At 43.6% G+C, this 25,916-nt stretch overlaps 1 protein-coding gene across 8 annotated transcripts in view; it reads left to right on the top strand.

The window, feature by feature from the left end:
* The first annotated feature begins 240 nt into the window (after positions 1-240).
* KIAA1549 (KIAA1549 ortholog) overlaps positions 241-25,916 on the top strand; it is a 212,605-nt gene continuing 186,929 nt past the window's right edge. For all 8 annotated transcript variants that reach the window (XR_012156097.1, XM_073322875.1, XM_073322886.1 and 5 more), the window contains exon 1: positions 241-971. Coding sequence is in view for 7 of the 8 variants with exons in the window: in XM_073322875.1 (XP_073178976.1) it covers positions 701-971 (271 nt within the window). In the remaining variant the exon portion in view is untranslated. The remainder of the gene's footprint in view (positions 972-25,916) is intronic.

Here is a 25,916-nt window from a genome sequence, read left to right as displayed (position 1 = left end):
AGCGCTCCCCGCGCGGCGCCCGAACGATTCCAAAGGCGACAGCAACAGGAGACGAAGCTTGGCGACGTCAGAGGCCTCCTCCTCCGGCCCCGCCCCTGCAACACCCCCCAATGTGGGCCTTGACCCGCCCCCTGCGCGCGCCAGGCTGCCCGGGCCGGTGGTGCGCGAGGTCCCTGGCTGCCTCTGCGTGGTGCCCCGCGCGCGGGGAGCTGGGGCGCGAGCCGGGCCCGGCGCAGAACGCGGGCGGGCGGGCACGCGCGCGCGCTCCTCCGCCTTCTCCCTTGCACGCGGGCACGCAGGTGCCGGGCCGCCCCGCTCCGCTCCGCTCCCCGCCCCGCCTCCGGGCCGGCCCCCGGCGGGATCTCGGCGCGTCTGCGGGAGGAGCTGGGGCCCGCCGCGGCGGCTGGGACAGAGGAGCCGCCGCCGCCCCGACCCACGTGAGGAGCCGAGACGGGCCATCAGCAGCAGGAGCCAGGGAGCCTCCCTGCCGCGGCTGGCACCGGGAGCTCCGGCCGGCAGGAGGAGCCCCTCTGCTCTCGGGGCGATTGCTGCCCCGCTGCTCCCAGCGCTCGCCGCCTGCGCCCGGGGCTGTCGTGCTCCCCCCTTCTCCTTCCCCTTGTGAGACTCGCCCTCCCCGCCCCTGCGCCGGGCAGCTGCCCCGGTTATCTTGGGGGGCGGGGGGCGCTGCAGCCCCCGCCCCATGCACGTGAGCCCTGCGGGGTGGATGTGCCGAGGAGGAGCCGCCGGGTCAGCCCAGCCCTGGCTTTCGGGGGATGCCCAGCGGGGCAGCGATGACTTGAGGCTGCGCTTTGCCATGGATGGGATGACCTGCTTCATGGTTGCTTTGGTGACGCTGGTGTGCTGGTGCCCGGGTCAGCCTGGGTGCACCGCCCGCCGCCCGGCCCTGCGAACGGGTCTCCCGGTGCTGCTGTCTCTGCTGCTGTCCGTGCCGGGCTTCCTTCCGATGGCCGGTAAGGAAACAAAAGGGAGCAGAGGCCCCATCCGTGGGCTCCTCTGCCTTGCACAGAGCAATGCTGTGCCGGGCTGCCTTGCCCGTGGTTGCAGGTGTGGTCCCTACGGGTAGTGCTGTGCGGAGGCTTCTTTGTACTGAGGACTCGTGGCGAAATTTGCCAGGGCTCTAATTTGTTCTGTGCTATGTACCAAAGGCCTGTGTGAGGTTGTTTGTTCTAGGCTGTTTTGTGACGGATACTTCACTTTAAAAAAAAACATTTTATAGCATTACTGCAAGCACTTTTGGGATAAAGGTTTGTTCCCCTCTCCCGGAGATGACAGTGCTTACGTTAAAGGTGTAAGAGGGGGAGAAACAGTATCTAACTACACTTGAATATGGTCATTCCTTGTTCTTCTGTGCCAAAACCCTCGTGCTTTGTGTACTGGGAAGACTGAAAGCAAGTCATTGTAAAAAAAGCTCCGTACAGGGAATTTCAAAATATTTTTTGGAGATTTAAAAAGAGAATGTGCTCCCCAAAAGGTTTTTTGGAAAACATTTTTTTTTTTAATGTTAAGGCATAATTTCTTAAAATGAGCAGACAGGCGGTCACTCAGCTACCTTGCTTTAAATAAGGCTATCAGCATAGAATTGAGGATGTAATTCATATGGAGTGGTGTCAGTTTCCCCCCATCCTTCTAAATCTGTCTGGTAATCAGGTGTTTCCGTCTTCTATGATGTCATCTGAACGCTGATGTGCTCTTGGAGTCCATGCAGTGAATACATTTCCCACAACTTGCATGCTTCTGGAGGGATTGTTGGGCAGTCTGTACATGCGTGTTGTTGTTTTGGTTGTGTTTTTTAACAAAAGATACTTGGATATCCTGAATAGTATTGACACTTGGAAATGTCACAACATCAATTTGTAATAGCATTTGCAGGATTCTAGATGTATTGTTTTGTTTTCTGTGTGGAACCACAAAGTGCTGAACTTAGAAAACATTGTCTAGTATGCAACTAATTTAAAACAAAAAATGCAAACCTAGCAGTGAGATGACAACTGTCTGAAGCTGATTACTGTTCATACTTTATTTGGAAAGTTATTATTTTGTCAATGCTTAAATGCGGTTTAAATGAAACTCATGTAGTTGTTAAATTATATTACGAAGACGTGTCATACACACAAACTTCTTATTGTATCACTTTTATCAGTAGACACTTGTGCCTGCTCAACAGATGACATTTCATAAAACAGACACCTTGTGTTGATGTATACTTTTGTTTAAATATAAATCTTAACTTTGATTTCAACACCTTCTTAGATGATAATGATAGCATAATAAACAGTAAGACTTGCCTTAACCAACCATGCAATGGACCAGCCAAAGTTTGACATTTAGGAAAGGCTGACTTTCTTTTAATGAAGGGTTAGCAAAATTGAAGTGGCAATGACTGATGTATTTGTAAGTGTTGGATATATTTAAAAAAACCTTTACAGATGGGAGGGTTACCTGTTTTTTGGTGATTCTCTGTGCATTTGTACAGTGTATATCTTCATTTATTAATACTTCATCTTTGACATTAGTTCATACTGTGGTATTGCATTTTTAAGGTCTGATCCAACTCCTTTTGCAGCTGGTGGGGGATTTTCAACTTATTTTAAACAGTTGGTTGGACTCCTATGAAGGTTGAAAATCTCCAGTAAATTTCAGAGATGCTATATGTAGAATAGAGTTTAGGTATGATGTCTTTAGGGAGGTGTCAAAGCTGTCTTTTTCTGGAGGATAGTAAAAATATTTTTAGCTCTTTATGACTTTAGACAGTAAGTGGAGTGTGACTTCTGTTTTAATTAGCAGCCTTTAATTGCAATGTCTCAGGGCCTCTGGACATAATATTTGTGGTGCTGTTTTTATAATTAAACCAGTGTCTAGCCAGTGGAAGCTAATACTCAGGGAAATATGGCTCATTCACTGTGATGATTTTAATGTTAAAAGGGTTGGGAGTGTTCTAAGAACACTGCAATAACAAAAATAAAGTTAGTCTGAAGTGCTTTATAAAAGACCAATACAGGAATCTGTCAATGGTATCTTATCCTTGTTCACTATCCTAATCTTTGGTTTTGGTTTCACTAAAGAGTGCATGAAAACAAGAGAGGTGGTCATATGCCCCTATTAATATGCAGTAAACTTTGAGTATTCTCTTAGAATTGCCTGACATGTAACACTGCTTCAGCATCTCTTATTGGGTACAAAGTCTTCTGATGGTCAGTGACATTCATTCTTTAATAGTTGAAGAGCTACTAAAGCAAATGTACCACATAAACTGTACAAGAAGCTTATTACAAGATAATGAAATAACTGTTCTTTAAAGCAACTTGCTTACAGTTGAAGTATCAAAGTGTAGATTACTTTTTCTTAATTTACTTTCTGTAAAATTCTGACTTCTGAAAACCAGGAAATAGAGAGTTATGGTAAATGCTCACCCAACCTTAACTCTGCCCTCTTTGAGCAATACCCTATACCACACATACTCGCTCTCCTTTTCAGTACAACACACAGATGCTACCTATCTGATTTACACTCAAACACTGAGCCTATTCCCCCTGACAAAATACCACACTTGTAAAATTTAACAGCCACTTCACGCTCTTTTACAGCCCCATCACAACTGCACATAGGATACCACTTAAACCTATATCATTCTCTAGCTATCATTAAAGCAGTCTGTGGTTTAATATCCCACCTAACTAATGACAATATCCATGGCAAGAAGATCCCAGGACCCTGCTATTGACCCAGACTGCACAATTCTGTGTTGTCTGCATCATGTCTGGAACCTCAAAATACACATGCACCTCTTTTCTTTGATTCCCACACATTGGGGTCCTCAGGCCCAGATCTCTTCATGTCACAGTTTGGTAATCCTCCTCAAACTAATCCCCAGATTTCCTCATATCACAAATGCACTTCCATTAACCTGCCCCAACTATTGCTTCCACCATTCAGTTCAGCTACATTTAACACCCTGAATGCAGCTGGAGTGCATGCAGATAATTCCCGGTGGCTATTGCCAGGTCCAGGGGGCAGAGTTAATGTGGTTACGTGTACCATAACTCTGCATTTCCAGGTTTTCAGACGTTTGAGTTTTGCTGAACTCAGTGTTCTGGAAGGGCACGAGCTATCAGTAAGAACCCTTAATTCTGTGTTTAGGGAGGTTTTTTGGCCATTTAATTATTACAAAAGTTAGGGATTAACTTTTCTCCATGAAGTGGGGAGAAGTCCTAATGGATCCTGTGCATTCAGGTAGCAGATTAGCAAAGAAGCAAACTTAGACCCAAACTTTAGTCATCTGTATTTCAGAGTTCCCTTTCTCTGGAGGCTCCAGTATATTTGAGGTGCTAAACAGCAGAAATTGGGACACTTGAATGAAACATGTTCGAATGCCCACTTTTTTTTAAAAAAAGAGAAATGAGGGGTCAAGAGGGCCCAAGTTTAAAGCTGTTAGGTGCCTATTAATGTACATCTGAAAATAATATAAACGTGCAGATCATCTCATAGAAGGGCATAATTTAGAAATAGTGACACTTTCTATTGCTTGTGCTCAGTATGCTGCAATTTTCAATGCTTACAGCTGTTTTAGAAATCAGACTTTCATGGATGGTGCTCTTGATTGAGGACTAGATGCTTGCTAAATTAAAAAGGTAAGCTGTTGAGGGTGTGTGTGTGTGTTTTGTAGCAGAAAAAGGGGTGGTCCCGTCCCCCCCAAAAAAGCCTGAAGATAGTTTGAGAATTTCAAAACAAAAGATTTTGTAGAACAGCAGACTTAACTTACAGTATAGTAAGTTCTGATCTTACAGTATAGCAAGATGATATCTTTGGCCTCTGTTTACTGGGATGTAAATGTTTCTAAGGAGAACGGGGTGGCTGAGTGGTTGAAACACTCTCTCCTTTTGTGTTTCTGACTATGGCTTAAACTTTTATTGTAAATGAAATGAGTTTTGTGTGTGCAGCTTCCCATGGGCAGCACTCTAAATCTCACAACCATCGCACGTGGTTTGGCACAACTTGGCCGTGTCTGGAGACCAAAATGGAGCATTTATTGAGGCGGTCCCTGTAGGCTTGAGATAAGAATACTGGTGGGGCAAAAAGGGAAGCTTGCATGTCAGCTGCCCTTGCTTCCAGTTACTTAACTTTCCCAAGTGCACATACCCGGTACTCATTTTAAATCTGGAATTAATGTTGCATCAGGGAAGCTCATGTGTTATAGCTGGGATAGAAGTCATGCGGCACAAGAAGACATAAAAATCCTGTTCCCTGTCAGAAGTCTGGTTTGAAAATGTTTTCAATTAAAAGCTGACAGTGACCTTATATCCTGTCCTTATGCTGGAAGATGGAAACAGATTTGGGCTGTCAGCCATGGACTTCCAATTCTGCAAAGACGTAATATCTTCCATTCTTAAAGAACAAAAAAAAAGTTTTCTTTGTCTTTCCAGCATGCATGTGCTTTTTATAGTAACACAGTAAAAAGTTATTTAAAGGCATATCAACTTAATTGCATTTCTATCAGAAAATGTTTGACCTAAGATTATTATAACTGAAAGAGGCTAGAGAATATTTTGTTTAAAGCTGTCACTGGTCATAGAGAGGTAATATTCAGTCCTGGGTCACAGGCAATGTGGCTTTTGGGATGAGGGAGGTGGAGAGTGGAGAAACTCATATGGAATGAAAGAAGGAAAACATACCAGGATTTCTTTTAAAAATGGCAGTTGTTTGAAGTCTTCTGTGGGTTTGGACTAAATCCTGGTGAAACTGGATTAGTGGACAGAGGGCAGGTGAAAGAAAATCAGAAGTGCCTGTTAAATACAGTTTACCACACACAATCACCAACCGCCAAAAAGTGCTGTACATATATTTTAAAATGGTTTTTAGCAATCCTGTAGTTATGAACTGCTACATTTGTCTGATGGGAGGAAGTAAAATTAAGGTAAGGAGCTTCACCTTCTAGCTTTCAAGAGATTATAAATGGCTAAAAACCCCAAGAGTTTTGAAGGAACTCAAATGTGAAATTGCTGAACTACTAACTGTGGTATGTAACCTATCATTTAAATCAGTTACTGTACCTGATGACTGGATGATACCTAATGTGACGACATTCTTTTTAGAAAGGCTCCAGAGCTGATCCTGGTAATTAAAGATCATTAAGCCTAACTTCAGTATAGGGTTGCCAGGTGTCTGGTTTTTGACCAGAATGCCCAGTTGAAAAGGGACCCTGGTGGCTCCAGTCAGCACTGGTGACCGGGCCATTAAAAGACTGGTTGGCGGCACAGCGGGGCTAAGGCAGGCTCCCTGCCTGCCGTGGCTCCGTGTGGCTCCCAGAAGCAGCGACATGTCCCCCTCCACCTAGGAGCTGGAGTGGGCAGCCAGGGGGCTCCATGCACTCGCACTGCCCCTGTCCCAAGCATCAGCTCTGCAGCTCTCATTGACTGGGAACCACAGCCAGTGGGAGCTGCAGTGGTGGTGCCTGCGGACGGGACAGCGCACGGAACTGCCTGGCTGCTCCTCCCTGTAGGAGCCGGAGGGGGGACATGCTGTTGCTTCCAGAAGCTGCCAGAGGCCTGCACCCCTGACCCCTTCCCATGCCCCAACCCCCTTCCCCAGCTCTGATCCTCCTCCCGCACTCTGAATCCCACAGCTCCAGCCCAGAGCACCCTCCTACACCCCAATCCCCTCATACCCACCATAGAGCCCGCACCCCAGCCGGAGAACTCACACCCTGCACCCAAACCCTCTGCCACAGCCCAACGCCCCCTCCTGCACCCCAAATCCCTCATCCAGAGCCCTCACCTCCTCCAGTGCCCCAACCACCGGCCCCAGGCCTGATTTCCCTTTCTACCCTCCAAACCCCTCAGTCCCAGCCTGTAGCACCCTCCTACACCCCAAACCCCTCATCCCTGGCCCTACCCCAGAGCCCACACCCCCAAGCTGGAGCCCTCACCCTCCTCCTACACTCCAACCCCCTGAGCCAGCCTGGTGAAAATGAGTGAGTGAGGGTGGGAAGAGTGAGCGGCCGAGAGAGGGGGAATGGAGTGAGAAGGGGCTGGGTAGAGGTACCATGGTGAATTGGAAAAGGCTCAGAAAAGAGGCAACAAAAATGATGAGGGGTAGGGAATGGTTTCCATATAAGGAGAGATTAATTAGCCGGGGACTTTTCAGCTTGGAAAAGAGACGACGAAGGGGGGGGGGGGATATGACAGAGGTCTATAAAATCATGATTGGTGTGGAGAAAGTAAATAAGGGACTGTTGTTTACTCCTCATAACACACGAACTAGGGGGTCACCAAATGAAATTTATAGGCAGCAGACTTAAAACAAAAGGAAGTATTTCTTCACACAACGCACAGTCAGCCTGTGGAACTCCCTGCCAGAGGATGTTGTGAAGGCCAAGACCATAACAGGGTTCAAAAAAGAATTAGATAAGTTCATGGAGGATAGCCATCCACTGATGGCCCCATTAGCCAGCATGGGCAGGGATGGTGTCCCTAGCCTCTGTTTGCCAGAAGCTGGGAGTGGGTGACAGGGAATGGATCACTTGATGATCTCTTCATTCCTTCTGGGGACACCTGGCCTTTGCCACGGTTGGAAGACAGGATACTGGGCTAGATAGACCTTTGGTCTGACCCAGTATGGCCCTACTTATGTTCTTATGGGTAATTTCTACACTTAAAATGCTTCAATGGCAGCAGTGCAGCTGCACTGCTATAGAGCTACAGTGTAGGTGCTACAGCAATGGAAGGAGTTCTCCCATCACTGTAGTTAATCCACCTCTCAAAGAGGCAGTAGGTAGGTCAACGGAAGAATTCTTCCATCAACCTAACGCTATGTACATTGGGGATTAGTTGGCATGACTACGTCTCTCAGGGGTGTAGTTTTTTTTTTTCCCCTGCACCCTCTGAGAGACGTAGCTATGCCAATGTAAGTTTTTGTTGTAGACCAGCCCTAACTTTTTTCTTGTTCAGGTATGCATGGGGCCATCTGCAGAGTCATGCAGTTGGTCCTCTGCTGCAAGGCCCAAAATTCTTGTGCGTGGTGCTCAGACCAGGATTTGGATCCTTCCCTCCCATATGGTGGTGTAATTCCAGGTTGCCTCAGGTGGAGGCCTTTCTTGGGCTTTAAAGGGGCACAAAATGTTATGTGGTGAGGGAGAAGATGACATACAAGGGAGGTATGTGGATAGTGGATGGGATACTTCTGATAAGTTTTGCTATCTGGGGAGTTTTAAAGATATTCTTACGAGATTAGGAAGAGCAAACACCACTTTTGGAATGCTGAATAATATTTGGTCAAACAGGTCTCCCCACCAAACAAAAGGTCAGGTTATTCCATGTGATTGTACTGAGCACACTACTGTAGGGAGAAGAGACTTGGCCGATGACAATGGCTAACGAAGAGGTTGGAGGCTTCCCATCACAGATGGCTGAGGATGACGTACGTTGAATGGAAAGACAAAATAACAAATGGGAGAGTCAGAAAATATGATCCAAGTAAGAAGGCTCCGGTTGCTGGGACGTGTACACCAAATGGAAGATGGGAGCCATGTTAAGTAAGCATTGTGGGAGGAAAGTGAAAATGAGAGAGGCCAGGGAAGAACTTCCAGATGACAGTGACAGATATTGAATGTGCTGCCATCAGCGGGAAAGAAGAACTACAACTAGTGAAAAGAAAAGGAGGACTTGTGGCACCTTATGCTCAAATAAATTGGTCTCTAAGCTTTCGTGAGCTATAGCTCACTTCATCGGATGCATACAGTGGAAAATACAGTAGGGGGATTTTATATACACAGAGAACATGAAACAATGGGTGTTACCATACACACTGTAACGAGAGTGATCAGGTAAGGTGAGCTATTACCAGCAGGAGAGAAAAAAAAAACCCTTCTATAGTGATAATCAAGGTGGGCCATTTCCAGCATTTGACAAGAACGTGTGAGGAACAGTAGGGGGAAAAATACACATGGGGAAATAGTTTTATTTTGTGTAATGACACATCCACTCCCAGTCTTTATTCAAGCCTAATTTAGTGGTGTCCAGTTTGCAAATTAATTCCAGTCTCTCGTTGGAGTCTGTTTTTGAAGTCTTTTTGTTTTAGGTCTGTAATCGAGTGACCAGAGAGGTTGAAGTGTTCTCCGACTGGTTTTTGAATGTTCTAATTCTTGACGTCTGATTTGTGTCCATTTATTCTTTTACGTAGAGACTGTCCGGTTTGGCCAATGTACATGGCAGAGGGGCATTGCTGGCACGTGATGGCATATATCACATTGATAGATGTGCAGGTGAATGAGCCTCTGATAGTGTGGCTGATGTGATTAGGCCCTATGATGGTGTCTCCTGAATAGATATGTGGACACAGCTGGCAACGGGCTTTGTTGCAAGGATAGGTTCCTGGGTTAGTAGGAACAACCATAATCAATGGGGGAACTGGACCGATCAATGCATCGTCAGCACAGGCAGAACTAAAGTCTAAGGCAGGGGTCTCAAACACGCAACGGGGTTCTTCCCTGCAGCCCACCAAGCTCCCCGCAGTCCCCCTCTCCCCTCGTCCCCTCCTCAGCACGTCGTGTCCCCAGCCTACCTCCAGGCCAGGGGTGGGCAAACTACGGCCCCGGGCCAGATCCAGCCCCTCAGGGCTTTGGATCCGGCCCATGGATTTACCAACCCCGTGGTGCTGAGGGCCCCGCGCCACTCCGGGAAGCGGCAGGCACCACTTCCCTGCGGCCCCGGGGGAGGGGAAGTAGAGAACTCTGTGAGTTGTTCTTGCCTGTGGTTACCTCCCCCGAAACTCCCATTGGCCACGCTTCCCCGTTCCCGGACAATGGGAGCTTCGGGAGAGGTACCCACAGACAAGAACAGCTCATGGAGTTCTTTGCTCCCCTTCTTGCTGGGGCCGCAGGGAAGCCGTGCCCGCTGCTTCCCAGAGCAGAGTGGCCTGGCATGGGGCCAGGGCAGGCATGGAGCCTACCCTGGCCCTGGTGCGTGCCCCTGCCACCCTGGAGCCCCTCTAGGTAAGTGGCGCCGGGCCGGAACTTGAACCCCTCCTGTACCCTGCACCCCAACTCCCTGCCCTGAGCCCCCTGCCTGCACCCCAACCCCCTGCCACACCCTCCACTCCCTCTTGCACTGCAGCCCCCTGCCCTGAGCCCCCGCCATACCCTGCACCCCTCCTGCATCCCAACCCCCTGCCCTGAGCCCCCTGCTGCACCCCGTGGGCAGGGGCAGGAGGGGAGTGGGGGGGGGAAATGTAGCCCTCGGGCCAACGTACGAATCCTCATGTGGCCCTCCTGGTGATAAGAGTTTGAGACCCCTGGTCTAAGGTAAGGTGTGGGGTGGGAAACCTTTCAGTCAGAGCCATGATTAAAGGAAGAGACCTCTTAATTATTCAGAAAAATGTAGGTATTCCTGCCTATTTCTCAGTCCTAGTAAACATCAAGGTAACTTTGGTGGAGCCTCTGTGACCTGGCATCTCCTACAACTGTAGGTTTGAAAACATCTGAATCAGCCCAGAAAACTTAAAGGAATAACATGGCTGTGTTTGTTTTTTAAAGCTGTAAGGGTGGAATCCTGGCCTTATTGAAGTCTATGGCAAAACCCTCATTATCTTTAATGGGGCTGTGCAAGAGAGTTTATAGTTGATGTTCACCATCCTCCATCTTCTACTCAAAACACTGGAAAGTTTATTAAAACTAGAACAGAAATATCAGTTCAGGTTTTAGCACTTATTGATGCTAGTTGTTTCTGGCAAAGGAATATCCAGTACCAGTAAATCCAACCAGTCTGGGTGTGTCTGAGTAATTTCATATATTTTATTTTGTGTGCATTGTGTGATTCAGAGTTCCTGTTCACAAGTTTTATTTTGGGAAAGAAACATTTTTGTTAGATAAGCATGCAGAGATTTTTTTAGCATTATTTATGTGCAAGTAGAGCAAATGAAACAGTAGTTACCAGATTTTTCATAAAGTGTTTTCAGTAATTGTTTTAGGTTCAGTGGTAATTTTAGTTGGCCTAGCGTAACCCCCCTTGTAATGATGTAAGCTCAAATAGTGTTACTTGATAGAAAACAGGCTCTTCATATAACTTGCATCATTTTTTTTAAACAAACTCTTTGCACAGTATTCCTTATTGATTTATATTCTGAATAATATATTTTAAGTAAAATTCAGGTCTCTGTATAACTGGCTCTTAAAGGCAAACCAGGTGGTTACTTCAAACAATTAAATACTAGAGTTTTGTGTGTGTACATATTATAGAATGTATTGTTTTCTGACTTCAGAAATGCATGGTATTTAAAGTTGAGATATTAAGCTCAGTCTCCCTTCCTCAAATTGGTGCTTCACGCACTTCTGTTTCTCTGGAGTGTGTGGAATATTAAAACATCTCTACGTGTGTGAATATTCAAACATAGGGGAAGATCTAACAAACACAACCTCCACAAATATATTGTTTCTCAGCTGTCAGTCTGTGACCTAAAATGTAGTAGTAAAATTTCTGCTTTGTTTTTCCTCTCTATCTATTTTCTTCCCTTCTATCTTGTGGGATTTTTTTTTTTTTTTACACTTTCATTTCTCTTCCTTCTTTTGTGTGTGTCCTCTGCTCCCTTTTCCTTTAGTGTATGCTGTCCTCCCCTCTGTCATGCTTCAGCTGCTATAGTGGAGTGAAACTGACAGGAGCCTGGTCAATTTCATGCTTCCTCTTCCTGGATCACAGAAATGCTATGTACACAGAAGGATAGGATTCCAGTCTTGTCAGTTTTACACTAGTCACAGCTTTTCCGGGCCCTACATGATAAGAATGAAACTGTCTAGGCTTGGGTCAGTTTCTTTGGGAATACTGTGGTCCCACAGGGGAATTTTGGAAAGGAGAGGAAGAGCAAATCTAGGTTATCTGCAGTTCCTTGCCAAACTTAAACTTTTCCCCTTCTCATCATTAACTGCAAGTCAGTTTGTTAAGGGGAAAAACTGCATATAAATTTGTCGAAATAATCTTTGCTATTGGTAAATGTTATACAAGCAATAGCTCACCCCAATTCTCTGGAACTCCTTTTTTTTCTTTTCTTTTTTTAAAATCAAGTCAACTACTAGTGGATTTTTTTTTTAATCGAGACAAAATTTAAACTGACACTGTATGAAATGACAGTTTTGTGGCATCCAATTAACTAAATTGGGTTGTAAAGTAGCCCGTATCAGGTAGTATGAAATTATATTTTGAGTAGTTTTCTGTGACCTCCAAAAGATGTTGCCATCCAAACTAAGGGTTTTTTGTTTGTTTTGTTGTTTTTTTTGGGGGGGGTTGGGAGGAGCACTAAAAGGAAATTGAAAGCACTCAGTACCTTGTATGATCAAGACCTACAATATATGACCAGTTGAAAAATCTATTTGTCAGTACTGGGGATGAAATTTTCTCTAGTGAGCAAAGCTCCTAAGCTATCAACTTCTGCAACATGTAAGGTTTCATTTAAAAAGAACAACCACTACCACCAAACTTTTGGTAACCTTTTATGACACTGAAATAAACCTGAAAGTGGAGTTGGTCTTTACAGCTGCTGGCATTTTCCCCATCAGCCATAGAGTGAAACTAACAATGCTGTGGTCTATTTTGTTGTGATTCCAAACCCAGTAGGCAGCAGTGAAACTGACAAACTATAAACAGCTGAGGTGAACTCACCTGTGATTAGGAAAGCTGAACTGAAGCAGGCAATGGACTTACTCACCAGGGAGAAAATATAGGTTTTTTTCTGAGTTGATTCCTGTCTGTACGGCTGCTTGCAGTAAAGAGTAGTATTTTAGTAGGGGGGGGGAAAGTGAACAGATATGTCTCTGTACATAGAAGGCACAGATCTGTGAAGTAAGCAGGTACTATTCTTATGTAGTAACTTCTCTGAATAGAATGGCACTTACCTCACAGGAGTGCTGGGAATTAGGTAAATCTTCTTACCCCATTAATTTTAGCTTTGGAAGAATCAGATGGGGAGAGGAGAAGGAAAAAAAAAAAAGAGAAACTGGAGGAAAGCATGCCAGAAATCCTGAGCTGTGGCAGGTTATGCATTCTGCCTCAAGTTTGAGACCATGAACTCTTCCAGTTATTATATATTGATACTATACTAAGATACAAAAATAATTCAACAGGTAAGACTTCCCATTTTGTTTGATCACCCTAATATGACTCTAATTAGACCTCAAATTTGACAAGCAAAGCTACCCACTCTGAGAAATAATTCAGTCTCTGGGGTCAGGCCATAATTTTCTCTTCAGCAAAGATTGTCAAACAGCAGTGAATTTTATGAAAATGTTGTCATATAGGGCATTGTTCTACCAAAATCATACTACAGTCGAGTCTTGTTTAAAACTGCATAGTAAACTGGGGGAAAATTATTCCACTACAGTTCCTAGCATCTGTTGAGGTGGAACAGCCTCCTTTGTGATGGCTCTAATTATGATTGGACTATCACATGAGTTTAAGACCTGCGCAAGTAACGTTACCAATTCCAAAGCAACTCTGGGAGTCAGTACAAAAACAGTGAAGACACTGTCAGTATTGCCAGATTCAGCAGTAGAATACTTGCAAGGAAAGAAGAGACCTTGCCAAAATAGGCTTTTGCTGAAATGCATGGTCTTTCTGTCATGTTTCTTTACTCTGGTTTAAAAGACTCAGGCCACTGCTTTGTGTTTTGGATCATTAACTTTGATTACTGAGGATTTGTACTGTCATTAACGATATAAACAGGAAAATCTCCAGCAAGTGTGTGCTTCAGTATATAACCTTAATCATATGTTCCATTCAGGTTTGGGTTTTTATCCACACTGATGTGAGAGAGAATCTATTTTCTATTTGATATTAAGTTGAAGGTTAATATTTGTTACTTTTCTCTCTAGGCTGCTGTTTAGTCAGGCAGAGGTGCTAATGTAGTGGTCTCAATGAGGTACTGTGATAAGTGATCATGCAGTGATCTTGCCAGACTCTGACTTTAGCGCTAATTATGGCTGGTTTATGTAAAGTACTTTTGGAGCTGACTGGTAAGGTTTTTAATGTTCTTGTATCTGTCACTTCAAATGCAGAATCTTGTTTAAAAAGATTGGCTCAAGACTTTTATTTAAATACAGTAGCATATAAATCTAAACTTGCTGATGTACAGAAAATCTGTAAGTGTGAGAAAGCAGCAGTTTTTGGTAGATTTTCATCATATGTGTATTTTGGTGATCTTATCAGTGTCACTACTGGCAGGAGTAAATTGGTCTCTGTGAAGTGACACTGTAGTGAATGCTAAGAAGTTCATATCTTACTATTTGGTTTTTCTCTGAAATCCCTTAAATTTCATATAATTGTCTAGACATGTGATATGGGGAGTTACTTAATTTTTATCAGGTATGAATTATGTAAAGGGTTTGAAACTCAACTCCTTTAACCTGAAAATTATGGAAGTCAGCCATGGGTGGGGGGCACATATGTAGATCATGGTAGCAAGGTCCTTGTCTGAGAGGAAAGGGCATAATCAGCTGGCATGCTTGAGGTGGTTGTGATGAGTTTCCCCCCCCCCCCCCCCACATGCAGCCTGGAACTGAGGTACCACTGAGCCCTCTGACTCACCAGCCTGGGTTTTCTCTCTCTCTCTGTGCTACTGTGACAAACTCCAGACCGCTTCTGGTCCTACACTTCCACCAGCATTCACCCAGGCAGGGACACATGAACCACCAATGGAGAGGCTATAGCCAAAATACCTAGGACCCCAGAGCTGTACTGTCCTGTTCAGGTCAATAACCTGGCCAGTATGAATCATTACCCAGTTCGCCCCTCCCTCAATGTGGAGAGGAATATGCACAACAAGCCTGTGTTAACCAAGCTGAGATTTTCCCAAACACTTCACACAAAAACACACTGGTTAAGATAAAACCTAAAACAAGTTTATGAACTACAGAAATATGGATTTTAAGTGATAGCAAATGGATCAAAGCAGATTACCTAGCAAATAAACAAAAACGGAAACTAAGCCTAATATACTAGATAGATAGGATCTGAATTAGCAATATCTCACCCTGACTGATGATACAAGCAGGCTTACAGATTCCTGAGGCAGAAGCTTCATCTGCTTTGCAGCCTGGGTGTCCCACTCCCCTGTTCCAAGTCCTTTGTTTTCCAGAGGTCCTTTCGGGTGTTGAGTTGTGGGGGAGTGAAGACAAAGCATGATGTCATCCCCCAGCTTACATAGTTTCTCAGTATGGTGGGAACCCTTTGTTCCGAGCTAAGGTCCCAGCCTAGTTTGTAGAAAAATATGGGTGCCAAAATGGAGTTGAGTGTCATGTGGTCTGGTCACGTGCCCTTGCTTGACTTGCTGAGTCATAGCAGCCATTATTCATAGGCTGTCTGAAGCATTCCTAGATGAGGACCTACCTATTGCATGGTGGTCCGTTGTCTTTGCTGATGGACCATTAGTACTGTCTAGCTTCTTCATTGTTGTACCTGAAAGGCTAGTTGTGGGTTTTTCCAACTTCAACATTTTTCGGTAATGCATACATAGAAAAACTTCGTAACTTCACATACAATTATAGCACCTACAATCCAATGAGATATTAATGTTCAGCAGATCAAGACTTTATGCCTTGTGAGGTATCATTCTAACTTTGTACAAACTATATTATAATTATATGGCAGCGGTGAATATGGGGGTGCCAGGGTGTTGCTTTGCAGCACAGAGTGTCACAGTGGTAAAAGACTTTCCTTGCTACTGCTGCTCCCTGAGATGTAAGGAACAGGAATGAATTACAAACATCTATTATGGCTGGTCTAGGTATACTTGGTCCTGCCTAGTGCAGGGGGCAAGACTAGGTGATCCTTTGAGGTCCCTTGCAGCCCTACACTTCTGTTGTTCTGTGAACCTGAAGTGATACCAGACCAGGGGTTCTCAATCTTTTTTCTTCTGAGGCCCCTCTCGATAGGCTATTTAAAAACTCCAGGGCACAGTGGGGGGGCCCTCAGGGCAGGGGCCTTGGGCATAGGCATAGTTTGACTTCTGTTTGGGGGGTAGGGGCCTGTGGGGCTTGAGCCACCTCTGCATTGTGGGGTCCAGGGAGGGAGTGTCACCTCCACTCCCTGACTCATCTCAGCAGGCCACCCAGCCTGTCTGGGGTTGGGGGGGTACCAAAAATTATAACTCAAATGTAGGGGTCTTAACTCAAAAAGTTTGAAAACAGCTTAGGATGCAGGGAGGGTATAGCTAGGGGCTGTGTGCGGGCAGGGGAGTAGCCCAGGGTGCAGGAAGGGCATAGCTCAGGGTATAGGGAGAGGGGTATTAGGGGCTGTGTGCTGGGAGGACTCCCCTGCAATCCCTGTTTGTGGAGGGTCTGCCAGCCATGGAGCTGGGTCTCTCAACCCGGGTGGCTCTTACTGGCTGCCTCTGTGGGAGCAAAGGGGGCTGGGAGCTGAGGAGTAGCTTCCACCTGGAGCACCAGCAGGAGAGGAAGGAACACTGCCTGCTCCATAGCATCAACCAGAAAAGCAGCTGCCCCGCACTGCGTGGCTCTGGCTTCCCGCCTCCGGCCTGATCAGGGGGCGGCGAGAGGAGATGGGGAGGGGACTCGGGAGAGGAGTGGAGATGTCCCTGGGACTGCCATGATCTTGCGTTGCATTTTAGGAGGGCAGTACCCCCCATGTCCCCAACTCTGCCCATGGGCTCAAGGCTTCTGCCCCACAGGGAACATCAAGGCTCCAAGACTCAGCCCTGCGCCTCCTGGCTTCAGCCCCTTGGGGGGCACCGGGACTTGGGGCTTCAGCCCCGCAGCCCACTTGAAAGGACTTGCGAGCTCGCAGGGGGCTGCGGATCCCTGGTTGAGAACCGCTGTGCAAGATGACAGCATTGTCTTGATAGCTGGCAGGCAGATGCCCTTGATGAAGGTTGGGGCCAGTACCAGGGCTGGCTACTTGAAATGTTTGCTCCTTCCTGATACCATCACTTCCCTCCTGAATTAAGCCTGAGCCGTGTATGTTGTATCTAGGTGCCGGTCTTTCAGGTAGAGTGATATCTGTATGATAACTGCATCTGCTTATCACATTTAAGGCTAAATGTTGTCATTTTGGTGGGATTTGAACTTGAGGTATCTCATGACTGCTTGTAGACACTTAATGTACAAGGGATATGAATGATATCTTGTTAAATGCATGGATCTTACTCTTCTTTAAAATTAAATTTCAGTTCATTATATTAATATTCCAGCAAAACAATGTACTACTTGGGTGTTTAAAATCATGCAGACTTGAATTTTTTGCTTTAGAACACCTTGCAAGGTGTGCAAGAATTTTGTCATGTTCTCCCTAAGGTGTAAAGACAGAGTGAATTTAAAAAAAAATCTGTTTTCTAATTGTTTCTGTTATTTCTTAGAATTGCAAATGTAATTTGACTAATGAGGAACAGAACAAGAGAATTTTTTATCAACTTGTAATAGAACTGGTTAAATCAGGAGGGGAAAAAAAGTCAGCCTTAACGTACTAGACTGTCTTAACATACTAGACAGTTAGTGGACCATGGTTTGAATCTTGTCATTGCAGCTGGATAAAGAATTGCAAGCATATTTAGTGGTGGATATTGAGATTTTAGGTCTATAATAGCTAGACAAAGGAGTTGTTGTTTTGTAAAAATGCTTCTGGAGGAAGGATAGAAACAGTGATAAATTTACATGAGTTGATAGAGCAAAACTACTTGTGGTGTGATCAGCACTAAACATCAGTAATGTTTGAGGCTTCACTTTTGGGGAATTTAAATGTTAATCTGTTAAATAGTATTTTTGATAGCTACAACCAAAATTAAAAAAAGCAAGCCATTAAATGATTTGCTTGATAAACTTTTTTCAAACACAATTTTTTGTTGAAAAATGATCTTTTTAAAAATTTTTCTTGACAAATTGTTAACATTATCAAAACTTTTTGTTTTAATGAAAAATGGTGACATTTTAAATGGTGACAATTGTTATAAAAGCTGTTGAGAAATTTTCTCGTTTACTAAAACCCAAGCTTTTGGTAGAGAAAAAGCTTGAATTTAAAAAAAAAAAAAAAAAGGGGTGGGGGGGGGCAAAAAACCAAACCCTGGTTCTGCTTTGAACTCTTAAAAGTGAAAACAACTTCAAGTTATTTCATAAAACTGTATTTTTGACCAGTTTCTAGGAACCAGCTATTTAATACTTGAGGTAAACTATTTTTAATCCTAAAATGTAGCATTAAGATATGTAAATATCCTAGAATGAAGCAAACTATGTTTTTTTGATACTTTAGCAATACTATATATGTTCCTCTACTAGTTTAGTATTTCACAGGTATTTAGTATTTCATATTTTGCAACATACACTCGGCAACTGTTTGCCATATTAGATGACGCAATGACTTTTGTCATAAAATATTTTCAGATGATCACATAGTATATTGCAGGATGCAATTCAGGGAATTGAAATGTGCTTCTGAAATTTAATATGTACTAAGCGTGTCACGGATGATGTTTTGCCTGGCCTTTCAAGTGAGACTTGAATTGACTTTCTCAGCTGCAGGGACATCACTGGGAGTTGGTTACAGTGTGTTTTTATGGGAGCCAAGTCATTGGAAGAATACTCTAACAAGGCGCATGCTGTGATTAAGCATTCACTTTAGATTTAAAAAAAAAAACCCCACAAACAAACCCTAATTAGACTCAATTAAAAAATGGTATTTCAGTGTAGCCACTAGTACAGCATGTCTGCTCTTCCTTTATTCATTAATATGTATAAACAAAGAAGCCAAACATCAGGTTACGTAACTTCTGGATGGTTATCAATAACAGTTGCTTGTTAGGAAGCACCAATTAAAAAACAATCAATCATTTGATCCACATTTGTGTCTGAAGTTACCCAAACTGAAATACATGAACTGGGTAAGATACAGCTATCTCCCTGACTCTTATAGAAAAATCATTTTAAAAATATGTTAATATATAGCAGCCTATGGAACTCCTGCCTGGAGGCTGTAGGAAAAATGATGACCCAGAACCTAATAATAATGCTTTTTTTGGAACAGCTGTTATGCTTCTCTTGAAATAAATGGCAAAACCTCCACAGATGGAAGCAGGATTGAGCCCTCTGTCTCTCCCTGGGCTTGGGAGATTAGATATAAATAAAGAGTTTTAGTGATGGAGAGTGTTGGTCTGTGTGATAGCTGGCTTGGAGATAACTTGTGGAAAAATAAATCAAGATAGTTGTTTCTCTGTCTCTGCAAAAACCACCATGTGGAGTATAACAACTGGAAGAGTAACATCCATTCTAATAAATCAAGCTTTTGGTTGGCATCTCACACGCTTGTAATGTTGTTTTGGGACCTCTGACTGTGTAGATTTCTGTGGGTGGGAGGGGAAGGCATTCTCACTTGCATACCGGCAGCCTGTCTGAAGTGGCAGCTAGGTGTAGGTTAGGTTAAAACATAGACTTCTGCAGTGGTGAAAACTTTCTAGTCAATTAATGTATTCTGGTATAAATATTAATATATTAGAGATTTAATCCTAACATGTTTAATAAATTTCCCCGCCATGTTTGCCATTTACCGAAGCCATTTATGTTCTAAATCTCTGAGATGAGCTGGGAGGGAACAAATCTCTCAGTAGTTCTGTTAACCCTATTCTGAAATATAATATTTTGGTTTCTGTATTCTGTCAAGCAAAATGATGTTGGCATCATCACAAGAAGAGGCTCATACTGATGTCCTTTCTATGGTTGCATCAACTAAATTACACCTAATTTTCTTCACTGCTGAAGAACAAAGCAAAACCAGTTCATGCCTTGGTTTTCTTTTTTTCATATTTTATTTCACTAGTGTCTAGGTTCCCTGGTAAGTGCCATATAAAGCCATTGGAGAGAGTCCCAAGTCCAAAGAATTTACCACTTTATTAATCATTGTGTAAAATCTGAAATAATGACAAAAGCAGGGAATGAGGAAGTGGGGATGAGCTTAATGGAAATAAGATCACGCAGTTACATAGCTGAACAGCTACTACAGTATTTAATACCAAATTAAAATATAGCTGTAGCTGACTTTTTTTTTTTTTAAAGGCATCATTATTGAAGTGGGTCTTGAGGAGAGGGTGGTGACTTTATGGATTTATTCAAAGGGTGTCCCCTGCAGGATGGGCAGTTTGCCAGGAGGTGCTGGGATGATTGTGAAAGAACCTGATGAGTAGGTAGAGAAGGCCAGCAGTAGTGGCAGCGCAAAGTGGATTGTGACATAAGAAGTGAGAGGTCACATAGCAATGGGAAGAACTGAGGAAAAACTTGAAGGTGAAGACAAACTTGAATCTGCGCCTGTGGAACAATTCAAAGAGGGGAGGGAGGGATGCCCTATTTCTGGGGCCTTGAATGACCAAGGTTCCACCCCTGACACCAGGTGCAAGTTTTGTCCCAGCATCCTCATAAGTTGGCAGTATCTGGGACCGTTTTACTCTCCATTTTCAATGCTCCAGCTGACAATGCAGTGAAGACGGATGGTAGGGAACACCTGTACAGGTGGTTAAATGTAGATGATGAAAAGATCCATGAGTATTTTCTGAGGTGCTCACAACATATAGGATGCCTTTATGGTTTAGTCATTGAATCTTCCTCGCTACTGACATATGACCAACGAGTTGTATTTGGTAACGTTGACTCTCAGGGAAAGTGAGGATTTCTCACCAAACATTATAAAAACGATGGATTGGGCAAAATCCTAGGTTTTGGAAACCTAATCACTCAAAACCATAGTGAATTAGGAATGGAATCGAACATCTACAACAGCTTGAATGAAGGTAATGCTGTGTTCCAGTTAATGCGCTTGACTTGTCCAACTAAATTTTGTTTTGAATAATTAAGTTTTTGACCATTGGCTTTTGGGCACAAATAAGTTTTGCTGGTACCCAGACAAAGATTTTTAGTGCAGTGGCCCAAGAGCCTATTTTTCTACCTACCTGCAGATGGTAGGTATGATGCAGATGGCGGGGGGTGGGGGGAAGCACTCATTTCTTCACAATTCTATTCCTTAGATATGCAACATAGGGAGATGGCTTACATTGGGCGATATTGTTAAAGGCACCAGTCAGTTTAAAAAGTATATCTTTAGTCGCCTATCTACCGATGTTGTGTAACATTTGGTTTCTTGATTATCTTCATTAAAGTTCCATTTTTATTTTTTTGGGAAAGCTGACATTTTATAACAAGGAGATAAAATTACAGGTAGAACAGTGTGCTCTGAAATAGTTACATAGTAGACTAACTTCAAGTTTACCTTGCTGTAATAGCGAATGTTGTCTTTTCGCTAGAAGTCTCTCAGGGAAAGTTTCTAGGTAAAGATCTACAAAAACTACTGGGTTGTTTGTGCCCAAGTGTGCATGACTACCATGAAGAATGGTCATTTTTATTAACCAGCTGCAGTGTCCTTAAAGCCGTGCAGGATGTCAATCCTTCAGAGATTTGCTATCCTGGTGTTATAGGATCAGATCAGTTCCAGCATACTAGTCTTGGAGGAAAAGATCTCTGTGAAAGCACAACTTTAATTCTATCTCGATAGAAAAGAAAGTGGCTTATGTAGACTGAATGAAAATAGTCTCAGCTAAACTAGATACTTTCTTCCAGATTTGGCAATTATTGTTTTGAGTGCCAGACCATAGTTCAAGTATTAAAAGGTCTTTCACACTTTTAAGTCAGAACTGCTAAGTCAGAACCTGAGAGCATATACCCGGAGATCTTGTATCTCAACTAAATACTGCGACTGAGAATTTACTCAACTGAACAACATTTTTTGCACAATAGAAATTTTATAACTTCTAAGTTATTTTATCAGTTATGTACAAACTATCATTTGATTCTTTGAGCTTTTAAAAGTAAAGACAAGTATCTTAAAAAGGGATTTAAAAACTTTTTGTTTTATTTAGGTGTGTATTGAAAATTTATAGCACTTTTAAAAAAGCGTTATTTGGCTGATCCTCTCCTTAGCTAGGTGGCAGGGTCCTTCTGCTAGCAGGTGTTGAAACACTTCATGGAGATGTAGCAGTAATTTAACAGTAATCAGTAAACAAGTGTAGATTAGTAACTCCATCCATGGTTTACTTTAAGGGACATGTGAGTAGCTTTTTGGTCAGAAGGAAATGTGTCTGGGGCAGAAGCCTCTGCAGGGAAACCCTAGGAACAGCAGAGAGAGCTCAGGCTGAAGTTCACATTTTTGTTTTGAGTTCTCAGTAAAGCTAAACCCCAGGAAGGGTATATGTTTGAACTAAACCTAGTGTGTGCAGATGTTTATGAAGTGTTGCCCCGTGATATTTGCCATTTTGATCCTTGAAAAATGTCTGCTTTCATTCGGAGGCAGGGAGGAAGTGGTATTCAGCCTTAGTTGCTACTTCAGCTTTGTTTAGGACTGGCAGCCATGTACAGGATCCAAGTGTGGCTTGGTGGATTCTCAACAAGTTCATGCAACAAACTGTTGGTTTTGTCAGCAATCTGGAATCAATTGCACCACTATATTATGCGTGGCTGAAAGGCATTGTTTTTATTCCCTGCACTACATGGAAAAAGTAAGGAAGCCATCACATTTAAGATTCCTGTTCCCAGTGGGGAGAGTGGCATATTAAGGAATTTAGAAAGCAGCTGAAAACTTAAAAGAAAAAATTAATTGAATCTTATTAAGCCCTGGTCTACACTAGGACTTTAGGTCGAATTTAGCAGCGTTAAATCAATGTAAACCTGCACCTGTCCACATGATGAAGCCCTTTATTTCGACTTAAAGGGCTCTTAAAATCGATTTCCTTACTCCACCCCTGACAAGTGGATTAGAGCTTAAATCGGCCTTGCCGGGTCGAATTTGGGGTACTGTGGACACAATTCGACAGTACTGGCCTCCGGGAGCTATCCCAGAGTGCTCCATTGTGACTGCTCTGGACAGCACTCTCAACTCAGATGCATGATTGTTTGCCATTGCTCTGACGCAGGGAGGGGCGACTGATGACACGGCTTACAGGGTTGGCTTACAGGGAGCTAAAATCAACAAAGGGGGTGGCTTTACATCAATGAGTATTTCAGGCAGGACTTCACGGAGGGTTCCAATAAGAAATGGTGCACCTAAGTTATTGCTCTTATTGGAACAGGGAGGTTAGTCTGGCCTCTGATTGATACATGGCTAGATTTACCTCGCTGCACCTTCTCTGTGAGTGACTGCAGTGTGACCTAGAGGAATGAGTCCCCTAGACGGGGGGTGTGGGGGGGTTTTGCAAATGAGTACAAAACAAATCTGGTCTATCTTTTACATCTTTGGCTGGCAGCAGACGGTGCAGAAGGACTGCATGCCATCCACATCTCATGGCTGCTCGGCAGAAGATGGTACAATAGGACTGACTGCAGGATTAAAGAGAATGACTTGATCAGGTCACTCCAAATTTAGTCCCTGCGCCCATGTCTGCCCAGGCGCTCCTGATCGACCTCATACAGGCACCTCGGACATGACGATGACAGCTACCAGTCCTATTGCACCGTCTGCTGCCACAAGGCAATGGGTTGCTGCTGCTGTGTAGCAATGCAGTACCATGTCTGCCAGCACCCAGGAGACATACGGTGACAGTGAGCTGAGCGGGCTCCATGCTTGCCGTGGTATGGCGTCTGCACAGGTAACTCGGGAAAAAAGGTGCAAAACGATTGTCTGCCCTTGCTTTCATGGAGGGAGGGAGGGAATGGGGGCCTGACGATATGTACCCAGGACCACCCGCAACAATGTTTTAGCCCCATCAGGCATTGGGATCTCAACCCAGCATTCCAATGGGCAGCGGAGACTGCGGGAACTGTGGGATAGCTACCCACAGTGCAACGCTCCGGAAGTCGACGCTTGCCTCGGTACTGTGGAAGCGCTCCGCTGAGTTAATGCACTTAGAGCATTTTCTGTGGGGACACCCACACTCGAATATATAAAACCGATTTCTAAAAAACCGACTTCTATAAATTTGACTTAATTTCGTAGTGTAGACATAGCCTAAGGTAACACTAAGGCCATGTCTACACTCCTGCCTATGTTGGCAAAACTTATGTTGCTCAGGGGTGTGAATATTCCACCCCCCTGAGTGACATAAACTACTCCAATATAAGAGCTAGTGTGCACAATGCTATGTTGGTGGGAGAAGTTCTCCTACTGATTTAGCTTCTGCTACTTGTGGGGGTGTGTCATAAATGTAAAGGGAAGGGTAAACCCCTTAAAAATCCCTCCTGGCCAGAGGAAAAATCCTCTCACCTGTAAAGGGTTAAGAAGCTAAAGGTAACCTCGCTGGCACCTGACCAAAATGACCAATGAGGAGACAAGATACTTTCAAAAGCTGAGAGGAGGGAGAGAAACAAAGGGTCTGTGTCTGTTGGTATGCTGCTTTGCCGGGGATAGAACAGGAATGGAGTCTTAGAACTTTTAGTAAGTAATCTAGCTAGGTATGTGTTAGATTATGATTTCTTTAAATGGCTGAGAAAAGAATTGTGCTGAATAGAATGACTATTTCTGTCTGTGTGTCTTTTGCCTGGAGGGATTCTCTTTGTTTTGAATCTAATTACCCTGTAAGGTACCTACCATCCTGATTTTACAGGGGTGATTCCTTTACTCCTATTTACTTCTGTTTCTATTAAAAGTCTTCTTGTAAGAAAACTGAATGCTTTTTCATTGTTCTCAGATCCAAGGGTTTGGGTCTGTGGTCACCTATGCAAATTGGTGAGGATTTTTACCAAACCTTTCCCAGGAAGTGGGGTGCAAGGGTTGGGAGGATTTTGGGGGGAAAGACGTGTCCAAACTACATTTCCCAGTAAACCCAGTTAGAGTTTGGTGGTGGCAGTGGTTATTCCAAGGACAAAGGATAAAATTAATTTGTACCTTGGGGAAGTTTTAACCGAAGCTGGTAAAAGTAAGCTTAGGAGGTTTTCATGCAGGTCCCCACATCTGTACCCTAGAGTTCAGAGTGGGGGAGGAACCTTGACAGGGTGGTTTTCTGTATGCTGATGGGAGAAATCTCTCTTGTCAGCATAGAGCATCTTCACTACATGCAGTGCAGCGGCAGAGCTGAAGCAATATGAGTGTAGACATGGCCTAATTTCAGATGCATTCTCTTTCCATTCCTGAAAACAGTATGTTCTTTAATTGTTTTTTGTGTTGCTCAATTATAATATAAATATATGTATTACAAGATTTGTGAATTGCACAGAAATAAATAGAAGCACAGTGCATTTTTCTCATACTGTTCTTAAGCTGAATATTGCTTGGAAATTATTGGTGTCCTAGTGTGTGACATTGAAGACATGGGAGAGGGTAAGGAATCCATCAATTAGAACCATGTTTTGAGACCTGTGAACGCAAAATTCCACCGAATGAAAAGCTGTGTCTACTGAAAACTCAATAATTTTAGGTATATCCTGACTTCACAGCTTTAAATGAAACTCATAGCTTGATCTGGTTAATAGTTCCCATCTTCCTCTATGCCCTCCTAACCCAGTGCTGATGATCACCTTTCTAAAATTGTTGGATATTGGACTAGGATCATTTCTCTGAAGATAATTTTTGAAAATTTTCTGCAGTTGCCAAGTGGAACCCTGGATGGAAGAAATTGTTTAATTATGGCATGTACAATGCATACATAACACAAAAAAAACTCACCAAGTGAAGGTGTGTGGATGGACAGTTTTTTAATGGAAAGTGTCTTGAAGGAGTTAAATCATGATTCTATGCATATTACAGGATTTTGTTTCATTTTTGCAACAATTTTGCAACATACTGTAGCATAAATTTTGTGCTATACAGGAATGTCTTATGGCACCTTATTAATGCATAGGGTGAAGTAAGGTCTAGCAAAAGCTGAGGGGGTGGAGGGACAGAAGTACCAAAGATTAAATAGTTTGTTTACCATTTCTAAAAGTGCTAATATTTTATTTATCTGAA

This window comes from Lepidochelys kempii, chromosome 1 (assembly GCF_965140265.1).
Source record: "Lepidochelys kempii isolate rLepKem1 chromosome 1, rLepKem1.hap2, whole genome shotgun sequence".
Taxonomy (NCBI): Eukaryota; Metazoa; Chordata; order Testudines; family Cheloniidae; genus Lepidochelys; species Lepidochelys kempii.
Note: the sequence above shows the minus strand (reverse complement) of the source record. Positions and strands in the feature narration are given on the sequence as shown.